The sequence below is a fragment of the Rhinolophus ferrumequinum genome, chromosome 3, assembly GCF_004115265.2.
Source record: "Rhinolophus ferrumequinum isolate MPI-CBG mRhiFer1 chromosome 3, mRhiFer1_v1.p, whole genome shotgun sequence".
Classification (NCBI taxonomy): domain Eukaryota; kingdom Metazoa; phylum Chordata; class Mammalia; order Chiroptera; family Rhinolophidae; genus Rhinolophus; species Rhinolophus ferrumequinum.
The window spans coordinates 8,898,484-8,914,509 of NC_046286.1; the positions used below are offsets into that span (position 1 = coordinate 8,898,484).

Below are 16,026 nucleotides of genomic sequence, written 5' to 3' on the forward strand. Positions count from 1 at the left end.
TTATAAATGCATTCTGAAATTCTTTCTACCATATTGTTTGTTTCTACAATATGGCAGCCAAACCTTCCTTTTTCTTCTCATTCACATCAGCAAGCCATCAATCTGTGGTTAGGACATGTGAAATAGTAAAACCAAGTTTGAGTCAAGGCTTCGGTTTTAAATGTGTATGAAAATGACAAAAATGAAGCCTTAAAATGTGCAAAAGTTGTTCCTCGAATTCACAAAATTAGATTGATTTCAAAAATGATCATGTGGCAAAAATTTAATTCGGTAAACTCTGGAATCTGTCCCCCCCCAACCCCCAGTTGTTTTTTTTTCCTTTGAAAAAGTGCTTTGTGATTCTGCCGCATTTATTCCTTCATTCTAGACATATTTACTGAGTCAGTTACTGACTGGATGTCATAGAGTTCATAAAGTCCAGAAAAACAGTAACTTTTTGTCTGACTACAATATGAATAGTTTACTTCAAGTAATTCTTGGTCAAAATGAAGAGCTGGTGGGTCCCTTACAGTTCAGCACCTTATAGCTCCACTAGTACAATTTAAGAAACATTCACACTTACAGCTTTAGGATGTATTATTGCTACTCACCACAATCTGGTGGAATCTCGTAAAATGATGTTAAGTGAAGAAAGTCAATCAGAACACATTGCAATGTATGTATATAGTGTACATTGTAATGTATGTAGAACGTATACATTATGAGGTATGTAGAATGTATGTATACTCTGTAATTCCATTTATGCAGAGAACTAAAACAGGCAAAACAGATCCATGCTGTGAAAAGGCAGGATTGTGGTTACCATTGAGGGCAAGGGCAGTGATTGCAAAGGGCGCAAGGGAGATCTCAGGGTCTGGAAATGTTCCACTTTTTGATATGGATATTGGTTATTTGGTAAAAATGTATCAAATTGTACATTTATGACTCGTGCACTTTTCTTCCTATGAGAAATACTTTAGTATATCTTAGAAGTTAGCATTTAATTGTAGCTGTATACATACATTCATTCACATCATGGGTTTTCAAGTGCCTTAACATTTTCTAAATTTAAAACACTTAACCATGGTGGTTTTATGAGCTTATCAAATTATGCATAGACTATTATTATTATGTTAATAGACTTTAGATTTGTGAAAGACAGCCTCCAGATTTCACTTATCTATTTTTCCCCCCAGAATTTCCATTAAATTTGGTGAGGAAAGTTTTTTATTATGGTTCTCAGACTTCATGGGTCTACTTATGAGTCTCTTTCCTTACCAGCCCTCGATTTCAGTAAGTTGTCACCAGGTAATTCCCAGCTTGGCAGCCTGAAGAAACAGCATTTAACTTAATTAGGATTTTTTAACCACCTCCTGTTGGCCAGCCTCTCTGTCGATGCTTCAGTAGACAGAGATTTGAGACCCGATTCCTGCCCTAAAGGAGCCCATGATCTGGTTAGTAAGACAGATCCATCAGCAACTTTAATGTGACATAATAAATGTCACCCCCTAAAACCCACCCGTTGAGAACCAAGTGCCACACGAGTACTGAGAGCAGAGAGATGAATTTTGCCAAGGAGGACTTCCTACGGGAAGCAGAGAGTAGGGTTTGCAGGGCAGGGATGCAAGAAAAGGCCATTCCAGGCAGCGGCTTGAGTAAATACAAAGCCTGTCCAGGGCAAGAAGGAGACGGTGTGGCCAGAGCTCAGGAAGCAGGAGCAGGGTGGTGGGGAGTGAGGCGGGAGTGTGAAGTCCTCCAGGGGAGTTTGGGCTGCATCACACAGGCAATGGGAAGTCACCCACGATCAGATCATTCCTGGAGAAGGCAGAGGGTATACTGGAAGAGGGGGACCCAGAGCAATGAGACGCTTACCAGGTCCAAGGGAGAGAGCCTGGGATGGTAAGCAGGTGCAGATGAGGGGACAGAGGTGGTAAAGTGATGAGATGGGAATCTTTGAGAGAGCAGGGCATGGCTGTGGCTGGGCTGAGGGCAGCACGCGAGGGACTGGTTGGGAGGAAAGGCAGGACACTGTGTTTGTCAGCTAATGCTGGTGGGACACCCAGGTGGGAGATGTGCTGGCAGTCTCGCAGTTTGGGAAAGGGGTACGGACGAGTGATTCAAAAACCTGCGGGTTGTTAAGTGTATTTTTGATATTCAGTATCTGAGGGGCCTGGGATTTGTTCATCCCTGTCTTTCCATAGACACAGATGACTAAATCATCGGTCACAACCTCCTTCTGCGATTTTCTTTCACTAAAAATGTGATTTACAATAGCAAAGCATTAATATGAACTAATTGTTACTATTTGTTAAGAAGTGTTACAAGCCAGAGCAATACTTAAATTCAAATGCAGGTGTCCGTTTCGGTTTTTCTGTTTGTTTGTTTGTTTTAACCTATCTTTCCTTGTTAATAGTCCTAATCCTTTCACTCTTCTTCATTTCTGGTTTAAGTTAAAGTTTGTTTTCTCCTCTGATGGCACCCCATGTCTTGGAAAGCCCCCGACTTATTCAAGCATCCTACCCTTTACACACACAAGCACACAGACACAAATACTCTTGTCTATGGTTGCTTTCTTTCATCACATGGAAGAGTGGAGACAACTTTCCCTGCATACTAATCACTTCTCTGCTTCCTTTTCCTTCCCTTGACATGAGAGACAAAATATCAGGTTGGTGCCAAAGTAATCGCGGTTTAAGAGGTTAAAAATATGTCTCTTAGAACTTGAGAGACGCCCTGGACAACATGTATGATGCTCACATCCCTCGGATCTGGAGAAGAGTATTGCAAAAACCGCAATAACTTTTGCACCACCCTAAAACGTTCCATTCCGTATCACGTGGCCAAGTCTGGGAAACAAAGATTATAGTCACTCCCTGCATGCTCACAGGTGGTGTGCAAGCAGATAAAGTCCCTTCGATTTGGAAGCTGTCTGGCTACTATTTGAATACCAATCATTGATTTCTCAACATGAATGTACCTTCTGGTTTTATATCTTCTAACCCAGTCCCCATTAATGAAATAATTTCATTCTTTGGCTCCAAATATTTGAATAAATGTTTATTTAATTTTTTTAAGAAGCACACACTTAAGTAAAACACAGTACAATTTGCAAAGAGGCCATAGTTGCATTACAAATATGTATAGCCAAAATCACCTGTGGATATTTGAACTGTTTTAAAATACTTGACATGTTTTGTTCATAGAGGACCATTTAATCTGTGTTCGTGTAATGCGGTGTGCGTCTGATACTGTCTGATGTGTCTCCCATCGTGCTTCTGCCGCAAGGACAGGTGTCAGGCCTCGCTGGCCCCCCGCTCCATGTCTGAGCTCATGCTGTTTGCAGTGCTGCTTGGTTGCGTGATCATGGCCTGATATTTTGTCAGTCATATTTGAAGAGGCTGAGTCAGCCACCATGGAGCTAATCTAGTATTTTCAGCCCCTTCCACAGTCATTTCTGTAGCAATTGATGAGCTCAGCCATGTGGCAGTTAGATTTGATTATTAAAATGGACAAGCTGTCTGTGCCCACGACCCTATAATATTTGCTCAATGGCGCAGCTTTTGGCAATGCCTGGGTTTGCCTCCTGACGGATTACTCAGGCCCAGGAGAACCTGTCGTGTTCTACTGGGTTTTCCCAGCAGTCATTGATACATATTCACATATGTATCACATATGTGATACATATATTAGATTATGATTATTAGATTCACATATAAGATTATGCTTCTTGGATTTCTCAAAAGATTTCTTTGGTCTCTTTTTCCCACAGGTGTGCGTTTTCAAAGTATTATGTATACGTGAATTAGATTCTGGTGTGTGTGTGTATGCGTGTGTGTGTGTGTGTGTGAGAGAGAGAGAGAGAGAGAGAGATATGTGTGGATGTGTTTAAATCCAAAGACTGTCAGTTGTAAAGAGTATGACTTCAGCCAGGGCATTACCTGCCTTTCAGAACCTCTTAATTGATAGCCATGCTTTGCCATCTGCTGTTCGGTGTGACAAGTGCTGCTAATGAAATGGAGGCAGAGGCTGAACGTGTTCTCCAGGTCTTACACCTCTAGATTAGATTGGTCATGGGGTATCATTATTTTCTAAATGTTTATCTCAGTCTGGAGCTTGATGCCATTTGGATGCCAAATGGTGCTAGTTTTTCTGTTTTGTTCTCAGTGTCTTGATAGGCCACGCCAGTCATTTGTGACAGATATCGGTGACAGCTTCTCATTCACTAGAACAAATCATGATTTGCAGTTTCATGGGATTTTGCTGAAGCAAGGAGATGGATGATTTTTGTCCTGCTCTCTTTTGTTACTGTAAAAATCATCGACAACCTCTTGCCTGTGTGTTTGTTTTCAGGGCAGTGTCATCAGCTAGTAGCAATTTCCGAATGCTTGTCTTGAGGATAGTTATAAAAGCCTGAGGTTTGTTGGGTAGAAGAGTGCACCAAAGGTTAATAGAGCTTCAGAACTGAAGGGACTTTGGGGACTTCTTCTAATCTAGTCGCAATTCTAAGCATGCCCCATAGCTACCTTTAGCTGAATGCGCTGCCCCTAGCATCTGAGGGGATCCGAGAGAATGTACCTCAGTCTGAGTGACAGCACTCACCTGCCGGTCCCCAGATCGCAGAACAACAGGGACATCGTAGAAATGCCTCCAGATGAATAACAGCCCATCTTCCTGGCCCTTGTGTGTGCAAAGATCCGATGCGCCGGCTTTGGGCACAACCACACCCTTCATAGTCGTCGTTTCTGCACTTGGCTACCTTCCTCACCCACCACCTAGACCTTTGAGATCTGGCCAGCCTCTGCCATTCTACCGAAACCACTCTCTCCACGGCCTCTAAATCTAGTGATCTTCCTGCCAACTTCATGCCCCTGGACTAGACTAAGATGATGCTCTGGAATCTCTTTCATACCTCGGCTTCTGTCCAGCACCTCCCTTGGTTCTCCTCCCACCTCTCAGAGGGCTGCTTCTCGTCCCTTAGTGGGCTCTGCCCAGGCGAGTTCTGCCCTGGCCCCGGCCCTTCGTTGATGACCTCAGCCATTCTTATAGATGCAACTACTCATCTCTTCCTATGACTGAGAAAGCGGGCTCATCTAAAGTCCCAGTGTGAGATTCTGGTTCCTCACTTCCAAGCGCTAATGCAGCATATTCCATCCTCCTGTGGGCTGCACCAGTGCTACCCCTGGACATCTTCCTCTCCAGCCAGCCTCATCAGGACTCTGCTCTATCTGCTTGTGTGTCACCATCATCCAGATCACCTGAACTCTTGTGAATGGTCCCCTTATGTCCAAAGAGCTTGGAAGCAGGAAACCAAGAGAGTATAGTATCATAGGAGACAAGAGGAGAGGGTAGGAAATAGTGACAGATGCCTTCAGAGGTCGGTAAGATAGGACCAAAAATGGTCAGATGGCTTTATCAGCAAGGAGACTGTTGGCAAGAGAAGCCTCCGTGGAGTGGGTGGGAAGGTAGAGGCAGATTTCAGGGTGAGTGAGTGAGGGACCAGGAGCTGGAGAGACCGTGGGTGAGTGTGAACAAAATTCTGTCAAGAATTTTGGCTTGGAAGAGGAGAAGCAAATTGGAGGGTTACTTGTAAGAAGAAAGGATTTTCTTTCTTCTTCTTTTAATGATAGGAGAAACTTGAGCCTACTCAAATACTGGTAAGAAGTGGAGCAGAGCCAGGAGAGAGGGAGAGGGAGATGGAGCGGAGAGGGAGAGGGGGAGAAGGGGGAGAAGGGGAGGGGAGGGGAGGGGGAGGGGGAGAGAGGGAGAAGGGGGGAGAGAGAGAGAGAGAGAGAGAGAGAGAGAGAGAGAGAGAGGGAGAGGGAGAAAGGGAGGGGGAGAGAGGGAAAGGAAAGAGGGGGAGAGGGAGAGGGGGAGGGGGGAGAGGGGGAGAGAGGGAGAGAGGGAGAAGGAGAGCGAGGGAGAGAGAGAGAGAGAGTGAGAGAGAGAGGGAGGGAGGGAGGGAGGGAGGGAAAGAGGAAGAGGAGATACTCAGAGGGGTTAAAGAGGCATGCCCAAGGGAAGACATACAGGTGCAGGGACCCCTCACCCATTGTAACAAGAGTAATAAAGAAAGAATTAGTATAGATGCAAGAGAGTTTGTAGGTTTCGTGGCAAGGGAGTTGCCACCTGATGCTTTCTATTTCCTCTTTGAAGAAGGAGGTGAAGTGTTGGAAGAAGGATGTAAGGAGAGTGGCTGAAGTCTGAGAAAGAGGGCTAATGAGCGGGACGAGGAAGGATTGCTGGGGGTTTGGGAATCCATCGAGGCTGCTGGTGGTTAACCGTGATGGCAGCTGTGTGTTTGCTTCAGGATTGTTCAGCAGCCTGCTATAGGCATAAGAAGCGAGGCGTTTGGATTCATCCAGGATTGGGGTTTTGCTGGGCAGGTGATGAAAAGGATGGTTCTAGAATAGGAAATGAAGTGAATAAAAGGGTGGAATTCAGGAACACGTCTTCAGAAATTATAAGTTCAGGGAACTGAGAGGTCAAGGTGCCGAGTGGGATACCGAAGAGACCCAGCTGATGGCAGGATGCTCAGTGAACGGGGCCAGATGGGCACTGGGCAGCGACAGTGAGGGGCGGGGCATGTGGCCTGAGGGGATGGTTGTGAAAGCAGTGGAGATTCTCATAAAGGGTGGAGGAACAGCTGGGAAGGACAGTGTCTTCAGAGTTGAACCAGGTTCAACTGCAAGGCAGGTTCAAGGCAAGATGGAGAGATGTTCTAGGAAGAAATGGAAAATACTGAAGAGTTTGTTAACCACAGAACCACTCCAGGGGGAACGGTGGAAAGATTTGGGAGGGAGGGGAGAAGTGGGAGTTTGGGTCGAGGGGAAGGAAGCATAAAGTTAGCACATGGAGAAGACAGAGCGGCACAGGAAATTACATTTTGGAACATGAGACACGGCGGACTTAGCTGATCCCAACCTGGCCAAGAGAATTAGCCCCAGCTCTCCGCTTGTGCTCAGTTTGCTGGAGCCAACTGGATAAATGACATTTCAGAGAAGACATGAGTCTCAGGACTCTGGAAAGAGTTGGCTTGTACTACTGACAGCCTTCTTAATATTTTGCTTGTATCATGAGGCATTTCTCTTCCCACTTGTCACATCTGTTCTTAAAACAGATGTGGGTCAGTGACCTGTCAATGGCCTGTCTTTGTGAAAAGAGTGTGGTTCTCAGCCCTGCCTGCACAGAAGAGTCACCTGGGAGCTTTAAATACACACTAACGCCTGGGGCCCCGGATCTCTGGGGAGGAGGCCTCCAGAGTCTGTACAATTGATTTTCTTAAAAGCTCCCTCCGTGATTGTAATGTGTGCAGAACCTCGGTGTTAGACCTTTGCGGCCCAGTTGTACGGTCCATGGGGGGCAGCAATGGCATCACCTGGAGCTTGACAGAAACCCCAAATCTCAGGCCCCGCCCTTGCCCCACCTACCCGAATCAGAACCTGCGTGGTACTAAGAGCTCCTTTCCCAGGAGGTGCCTATGAACGCTGATGTGTGAGAAGCCCTGCTTTGAAACAATACAGATGCCTGGGTCCCACCTCTAGAGATTCTGATTTTATTGATCTGGGCTGTGGCCTGGGACTGAGGAGTTTCAAAGGCGGCCCTGGTATGTGTAATGTTAATCAATTCACGATTCCTGCCGTACAGTATCTAGCAAAGGTAAGGAAAGGTGACCAGTGCCTTTTTTCTCAACTAGATGGATCAACCCCATCTCTGTTTAATGATTTCTGACCTTTGATTTAACTTACCAACGAACTCCATTTGCTTCTCGTTTGGGGGAAAGACTGCCTGTCGCGAACTTTAGCAGGAACATCATTCCTCTTCATTTTCAAAGATGTTCCTGGGAGGCTTGGTAGCTGATAAGACAGGAAATACTGCACAACCTAAGGCCCATTACGTAAGGACTGGTTCATTTACTAAAGAAAAACGAGGCATTGCCTAGAGCACCATTATTACAGAGGGCCAACCAACTCTTCACAAAATCAAGACAAGCAATCTTCCTGATTCGTTATTTCTTTCGTCTTTTCTAAGACCTTGTTTGAAATGATACTTAACGCACTTTGCAGCTTTCTGTGTGCCAACTGATTGCACAAGTCAAATGTCAGTCATTGTTTTGCTGAAATATTGGGGTACTGCTATTATGGAAGCACCAAGTGTTACTTTGGACCTGAGTTTCCCAAGTATAATCCTGGCTTAAAAGTGAATTTTTTAAAGAACAAGCTTGACAAGTGTTTTAAGAAATCATTATGCTGTATGAGTTTGAAGGGAAAAAAATTTTTAAGCACCTCACTTAGACCACATGTAACTCAGATGTTTGAATAGTCAAATCACCCATTTTCAGGTGGGTGGTTAAATCTCAGGAAAAATAAAAGGTTATTGTGATTGAAGACTTTCCCCAACTTTTTGTTTCTCACTTCAGAGGCAAACATGAATGTATGAATCACTTTTCCACTATGGAAGATTGAAATTTGGTTTAAGAATTATTAAAACAAAATGGTGCCAAGACAAAAGTACTGCTTTTCAAGCCTTAAAGAAAAACAAATAAGTCTTTTTAAATCATACAGGCTTCAGAAAACATAAATTTTGATTCTATTAGACTTGATATCAGTCTGCAGAAAAGATGGTCATTCATTTTTTAAATTCCATAATGAACAATTCAGTGCATTCGCTACAGTTTGAATTCCACAAGGTCGTGTTCTTCTTTTTAGGAAGCCAAACTGAAACTATCAAGACTTGAAATAAATAGTATCTTCTCCATGTTCTCTGGTAGGGATGGCCCAGGGGACAGTTCTCTCCTCCTTCACTCTCAGGCATCAGATACATTTATTTAACATTTTCCTTTCTTAATAGCTGAAGGTAATGTGTATTCTACATTCCACCTACTGGCACATAGAGAATGCTTCCTAAACATGAGAAGGCTTGTTGTCGAAGTCAGGAGGGAGAAGCCGGAGAGTGCCTCTCCTTAACTGCACTAGAGTCTTTCAGAGCTCTCTGACAAACACTGAAGGCTTTGTCACAGGTTGTTACATGAGAGAGAATCCTGCTCAGTCCTCATCTGGCGCCCATGACATCGACCTGAATGCCATATGGAGTGGGGTTAAGTTTGCAATTTAGTTGGAACTTAAAATGTTCACGAAAAATTCAATTATTCCACTTGTGCAGATGGACGGTGAAGGGCAGGATTCGTGTCTCGTACATGATGACCTTGTACACGCATAGATCAGTGATGAATTTTAAAATGTCCTAAAATTGAATTCCAAGTACTCTACTTGGATACACAGAATCCAATACACTACATGGGTGCACGCTTAATGTTGAATGATGAAAATGACATTTTCATGAAGTGACGTAGAAGGGGGAAGTGGATTTTATTATTGTGGTCATATATACCACTGCCTGGCAAACACACAACCTGTTTGTTTTGCTACTAAAGGATGGGCTCTCCAGTGTTTAAAAGAGAAGTCCACATAATCACGTGCTCATCAAATTACCTAAAGGAACTCCGCACATAGAGTGAGGGTGGGCACTGGCCAGTTGCAGCCAGGCAAACTTCTGCCATGTTTCCTGCCCCTGCAGTTAACCTTTCATGTCATAAAATTATCCTTGCCTACTAGGCATTCTTGGTTTCATGAAACTGTAGCTTTATCAGAATCAGATATAAAAGTCCTCCAATCAGCTACTCTGGTTGATTAACTTTTCGTTTGGATTAATGCAAGGACTCTCCTTGAGTGCCTAAATCCTATTTTAGTGACTACCCTGATTAATTTTATAAAATGTAAATACAAGCAAATCACTTGCCTACTTTAAATATTCAGCGGCTTCCCGTCATCCACAAAATCGAGTCCAGACTCTGACTTCTCCCTTGGTTCTAACCTCATCTGCCATTACTGCCTCATCTTTAGCCTAGACCTCCATGCCTTCACACAGGCTGTTCCTCCAACTGGAATTGTCCCACCTAGCGATCTCCTAAGTACCTTTCAAGGGTCACCTCCAATTGCATTTTCTCAATTCTTGAGTGGTTCATTTTGTTCACACTTTTGCTCATACCAACACTGTGTTACATGTCCTGCCTCTTTCCACATTCCCTCTGGACTGAGCTGCTTGAATGCCAAGTCCATGGAAGACCTCTGCCTCTTTGTGGTCATCCCACCTGGAGCTATCCCAGGAGCAGTGCCTGGTACACAGTGGCCACTCCCAAGAGATTTAACAAATGAATGAACAAATGAATGAGTGCCTTCCCAAGTGTCTAATTTAATAACCAGAGAGGGACTTGGCAACAGGGAAAACCTGACCTTCTCACGAAGCCAGGCTTGGGGCCTATTCTTTCTTTCCAACTCCAAGGGATATTAGCTCAGTGCCTGTAATTACGCCTCGTAACTTGGCATGGCATGATATTCAATATTAACATGGAGGCCTAGATGTAATATGTAAGTCACAGAAAAAATGTCCTAAGATTTTGAAGTCCATTTTGAGGTTTAGGGTATAGTTTCTAACATCAAATACTACTCTCCAAGAAAGTTTTCTCTTATTGAATTGAATGGCATGGTTTGCAAATATTAAGTTTAAAGAAAGGCCACAGTATGCGCAACCATGTATTGTCTTAAAATAACTGTATTACGCATATTAAAACATGCAGTTTTCCTTTCCGGTGTGATTGCTTTGTTTGATCAAATTGAAAGCGGGTTTTCTATTTTGGCATTATGCCTTATTTCCTTAGACTAAATGAAATTGTTCCATTATAGCAAATAGAAGCTTGATAATGGTTTGATTCAAGTTTTAATCAGAATGCTGTTCTCAGAATATTTTACCATTCCGGTCTTATTCCTAGATATTGTATCTTCAAATAGATGCTATGAGCTAGGATTGGGTTACAACCCTTACAGGACTTGAGTGGTTGAAATCCCAGGAGAATTTCAAACCAAGGCTCTGTCTGAGGCCGAGAGGGTGCTGCTTTCCTGCTGTCAGCTGACAAGAACTATTTAGCTCATCACAGGTCCCCATAGAAACAAAACACTGAAAGAAATGTCCCCCCTGGGGTTTGATCTCAACTCCTCTTGGATGGGCACGGCTTTAGAGATTGATAAGCAAATAACAATTAGCAGTGCTCCCTTCTGATTTTGAAAGTGAACTATAGCAAGGCATGGAAGTCATTTCTTTGTTTGTTTTTTTAAGGCTTCCTCACAGCAATGAGGCAAGAGGTGACCCGCGCCCACAAAGGCTGGGCCCTGGACTCGGTGACCATCCACAATGAAGTTCTACGGCAGATCAAGGAGGAGATCACATCACCCCCTGTGGTAGGCTCCACCAGGCGACAGCGGGGACAGTGCTGGAGCCAGGCCTGCAAGTCAGGTTCTGCCTAACACTGACCCATGAGTGCCTCAGTGCAGTCCACTGGCTTTGCAGTCAGGGCTTCCTCGGTTGTAACCAGAAGACCTCCATGTCAAAGCAGCCTCCATTTGTTGGAGTGGGGATTAATGACAAACGCAGGGAACTCTCCAGACTGCGTTTCTTTATAAGTTACACTTGTTTGCTGAAAAGGATTTTCCACACATCTCCAGCCCCTGCTGTGGGCTGCTCACAGAATGGAGGAGTGTTGAGAGCACTTGTAGAGGCTACCAGAACCAGCGGTCCTGAGTGCTGGGGCCTTCCTAGCTGCAGGACCCCGGATGGGGGAGGGGGCTTGAGATGAGCAGACACCACTGGGAGCCACTGTTTGGACACTTACCAGCTCTATGAACTCTAGCAAGTTCTTTAACTTTTTTGAGCCTCAAGTTCTTCAACTATATAACATGAGGATGACATGTCAGCCTTATTAAAGGTGGTTATGAAGATTAAATGGGATCATTGAAACTTAGTGGCAGATGGCCACAACACTCAATAAATCTTCGTCCCCTTATCATTTCTCTTTCATTCCCTCAATTGTCAAGTAAGGGGATGGACCACATGATTTCCAACTTCTAGCCCTTTCTGCCACCTTATGACAAGGATTGCCTTTCCTCCAGTTTCCAACTGCACGGTCCTTCCTTCCATCTGAGATCTCACCAGAAGCACCTTCAATCTCTGTATTTCCACCAACAATCTAGGCTTTTTCTGTCATGTGCCTCAGAGTTCTTCCAGCTTCTCCCCATTATGCTATTCCAAAGTCACTTCCACATTTTTAGGTATGTGTTACAGCAGCACCCCATTTCTGAGTACCAAGATCTGTATTCGTTTCCGAAGGCTCTTGTAACGAAGCACCACAAACTGGGTGACTTAAAACAATATAAATTTTTTCTCTCGCAGTTCAGGAAGCCAGAAACCTGAAATGAAGATATTGGCAGGTTGGTTTCTTCTGAAGGCCCTGAGAGAGAGTCTGCTCCATGCCTCTCTCCTAGCTTTCACTAGTTGGCAGCCGTCCTTGGCGTTCCTTAATGTGTAGCTGCATCACGCCAATCGCTGCCTCCATTGTCACGTGGCCCTCTCCCCGTGTGTATCTGTGTGTCCCCTCCTCTTCTTAGAAGAAACCAGCCATGTTGGAATTTGGGCCCACCCTAATCCAGTATGACCTTAACCAACTACATACGCAAAGACCCTAGTTCCAAATAGTCACATTCTGAGGTTCTAGATGGACACGAATTTTGGGGTGATATTATTCAACCCACTACACCCTCTAACCATAACTTCTTGGGACAGGAGCCTAGAAGGGATACAATTTACTGCCGGATTGTTCGTGTAGTACTTGTCATGCAGTAATTAACGATGGGACTCATATGTCCTGATTTTCTGGGGTTGCCCATGCTTTCAGTATCAATTCATGTTCCTCAGTTTTTGGTTCAAAAAATATGGTCCTCATCCTGTTAGAAAACACTTTACAATGAAATCCATTCTCCTTTATTATAATCTACATTGGCTTCCCTTTATCAGTCCTTACTGGAAATGAAAAAATGGTCACCATCTTCTACATAAATATATTTTATGAGCGTACGTGATGATAGGAGTCTCCCTCGGGATTCCCGTTAGCCGTTCTTGTCTTACTGAATACATGTTCTATGGCTCCCCTCTGCCCACAAGATAAAGTTCAAACCCTTCATCTTGGCGTCTAGACTTCCCTGCTCGAGCCCTAACTTATTTTATCACCATTGAACCCACTGCTATGTGAAATTCAGGGTGGGCTTTCACACACACACCGCCGCCTTTCTTCGTAGTGTTGCTCCTGCCTGGGACGCCCACCCTCTCCTCTGTCTTCCCAAAGGCCCCCACCCTTCGGGCCATACTCCCCACACAGGCCCTTGAACACTCCAGCCCACAGGGGCCTTTCATCTCAGAAGGCACTGAGCTCAGCCTCAGTGCTGTTCACCAGGCAGCCCCTCGAACAAGTGTGTGCTGCTGTTACACTCATGTCTTTTAATACACTTTTCTGTGTGTGTCTTGTCTCCCACTTTACTGATGAGGCCCTCAGGGGCAGGTCTTGCTGGGTGAGAGAGAGGCATGGGACGATGGTCAGCCAATGCAGACCAAGTCTCCCCTCCCCGCCCATCACACCCCCTCTTGCTCTATCACACCTGCCTCTGGTGGGGGGGCAGGGGGCTCTAACGCTCCTGCTTGCCAGTCCCAGCGGCACAAAACTCACTTCATCCTGTGACAGAGATGAAGTTAGAGCCATAGGTTAGTCACAGGCAGAGACACCCCGTGGCACTTAGCTCCAAACCCTGTTGTGTGCTCCCCTGCTCCTTAACCAGGCCTCTGGGAGCCGTAGCTCCCTGCAGAGGAGATGTGGCTCTGCTGGCTAACTCTGTTGTCCCAGACAGGCCACCTCCAGGCTCAAATAACCAATAACAGGGCCATTTCTACAGCGCTCAGAGCCTCAAGACAGGCAGCAGGGGAAAATTGGGCTCCCCATGTCCCTAATGCAGGGTGCCCGCGCTGTTTTCGTCTTTTGGTAGCATCTGAAACTGGCTTGTGTTTTCTTTCCAAACGGACAGCCTTTATTACAGTAATGGATGTCCCTCTCATAGCACCTCGTTTTTTAAAACTTTGATTCCCTTCCGCTTGCCTGTTCCAGGAAGGTGTGTACATCTACGGGCTGTACATGGACGGCGCGGCCTGGGACCGCCGCAACAACAAGATCACGGAGTCCACGCCCAAGGTGCTCTTCATGCAGCTGCCTGTGCTGCACTTCTTTGCCGTGAACTCCATCGCGCCCAAGGACCCCAAGCTGTACATGTGCCCCATTTACAAGAAGCCGAGCCGGACTGACCTGACCTTCATCACCGTGGTGTACCTGCGAACCGTCTTGTCCCCTGATCACTGGATCCTGAGAGGAGTGGCCCTTTTGTGTGACGTCAAGTAAGCTCATTTCCGCTTGCTGGAGGCACCGGAAGCCACAGCGATGGACGGGCAGTGCTACCGAGACCCTCAAAGCTGGTGTCTTCCGGCCCTGCTCGTTGCTTGGTTACTCTTTCTACATTAAAAAGTTAGTCTTCTATCATGCTGTGTGTGTGCGTGTGTGTGTTTTCCCTCATGTCAATAGTCAAACAGACAATTCTCAAGTCATGCTTGTTATTCTAGGCAATCGTATTCCATTATCATTGTTTTTTAGATAAAGTCCTATCTTCATGTTAGAATACTTTGGAAGGTTTGAATTTTTTGAAAAGTTGAAAAGTATTCATTTGTTGCATCCTAATGGGAAGCTAGTAGATGCAAACTTTTCTCTCAAATAGAAACCACTTTCCCATCAATAAAATCCACCCATGTTCGTGTTAGTGCTAATGTGTTAGCCTTTGCTCATTTGAGTTTGGTCTTCTCTCCGTGCTCGTGAAACGGAACCTAGAGGGGTCCTCTCTGTACCCCTAGATTTACAGCTCTGTGGTCTGAAGTGTTTGAGGCAGAAAACCCACCTGGATGACGGCTCTTGTCACTTATTTTAACTTTATTTAATATTATATTGTCTTACTTTGTAAGTGCTTCGGAGGCCAAGGGAACCCGGAGTCTCCGGCTCTTCCCTCCCAACCCCAACTCTGCAGGAGATAATGAAGCACACATTTCTAGGCAGCAAATGGAGACAGAAAAACAAACTCCATCAATTGAAATCAGGTTACATGCCAAATGCCCTTAAAGAGCAAAGTCTTTAAAAAGTGAAGCTATTTCTCACTCTGTAGCTAGGTCTGAAGCTCAGTTTGAACCTTGATTTCCTGCTGAAGGAAATTGTCAATTTAACAAAACAGATGGGGTCCTATACTGAATGCTCACGCAGCTTCAGGAAAGTGAAGAAGCGTCTCCACTGGTCTTCCCAGCTAGAATCCTCTTGCCTGCCCCCAGCTAAATGCACAAGCTTCATTCCCTCTGTAAGTTCCGAAATAGGGAAGCCTTTCACGTTTTCTTGCTCCCCTCTCATCCTTCTGTCGCTCTGATCAGAGAAGCCAATGGTAAACAAAATAAGATGGCCGAGCAGTAGCCCAGGTGAGGTGTCTAGGGAAGACCCCAGAGGAAATGCCACCATTGTCTAGTGCACTTGCAAACGGTAGAAAATATACTATGAAATGCAAATTGTAGCAGCGGCTTCTGGTGTGCTCCTGATATTGATTCCATGTCAAAGCCGTAGAACTCTCCAGAGCAGTTTAAAAAGTAAAGTAACCTAGCCCCGCCTAAGTGTTTTGGTATTTCCCTTGGCCAACAGGCACAGTAAGGGCACTCTCTGGAAAGAATGTCCTCCTGAACTGAGGCTAGAATTTGGACCCCCATGCTGTTCTGGATGGGCACAGAGGAAGTGGAACATAAGAGCGGGCCCCCAAATAAAACGCACATTTTATTCATATTCCTGTCCAGTTGTTAAAACAACTGAAGGCAAACTGCATAATCTAACCCCCTGGATATCACGGTAAGTTTTCAGAGAATAACAATTAGGTTCAATGTTCTCTAATAACTTGACTATTTTATGGAAAACTGGGGAAGAGCTAGAAAAGAAGTGAATGTAGCAAGGGTATAGATCAGGCTGTTTAAAGCCACAGACCATTTCCTGGGAATGTTTCACTACTAATGATTATTTTGCTCTGTGTCTACACAGAGGAGAGA

General features: G+C 45.0%; 1 protein-coding gene across 1 annotated transcript in view; it reads left to right on the forward strand.

Moving 5' to 3' along the window:
* DNAH8 (dynein axonemal heavy chain 8) overlaps nt 1–14,709 on the forward strand; it is a 335,302-nt gene extending 320,593 nt beyond the window's left edge. The window contains 2 exon segments of the mRNA XM_033102419.1: nt 11,149–11,270; nt 14,018–14,709. Coding sequence (XP_032958310.1) covers nt 11,149–11,270; nt 14,018–14,305 — 410 coding nt within the window. The 3' untranslated portion in view covers nt 14,306–14,709.
* The last annotated feature ends 1,317 nt before the right edge of the window (nt 14,710–16,026 follow it).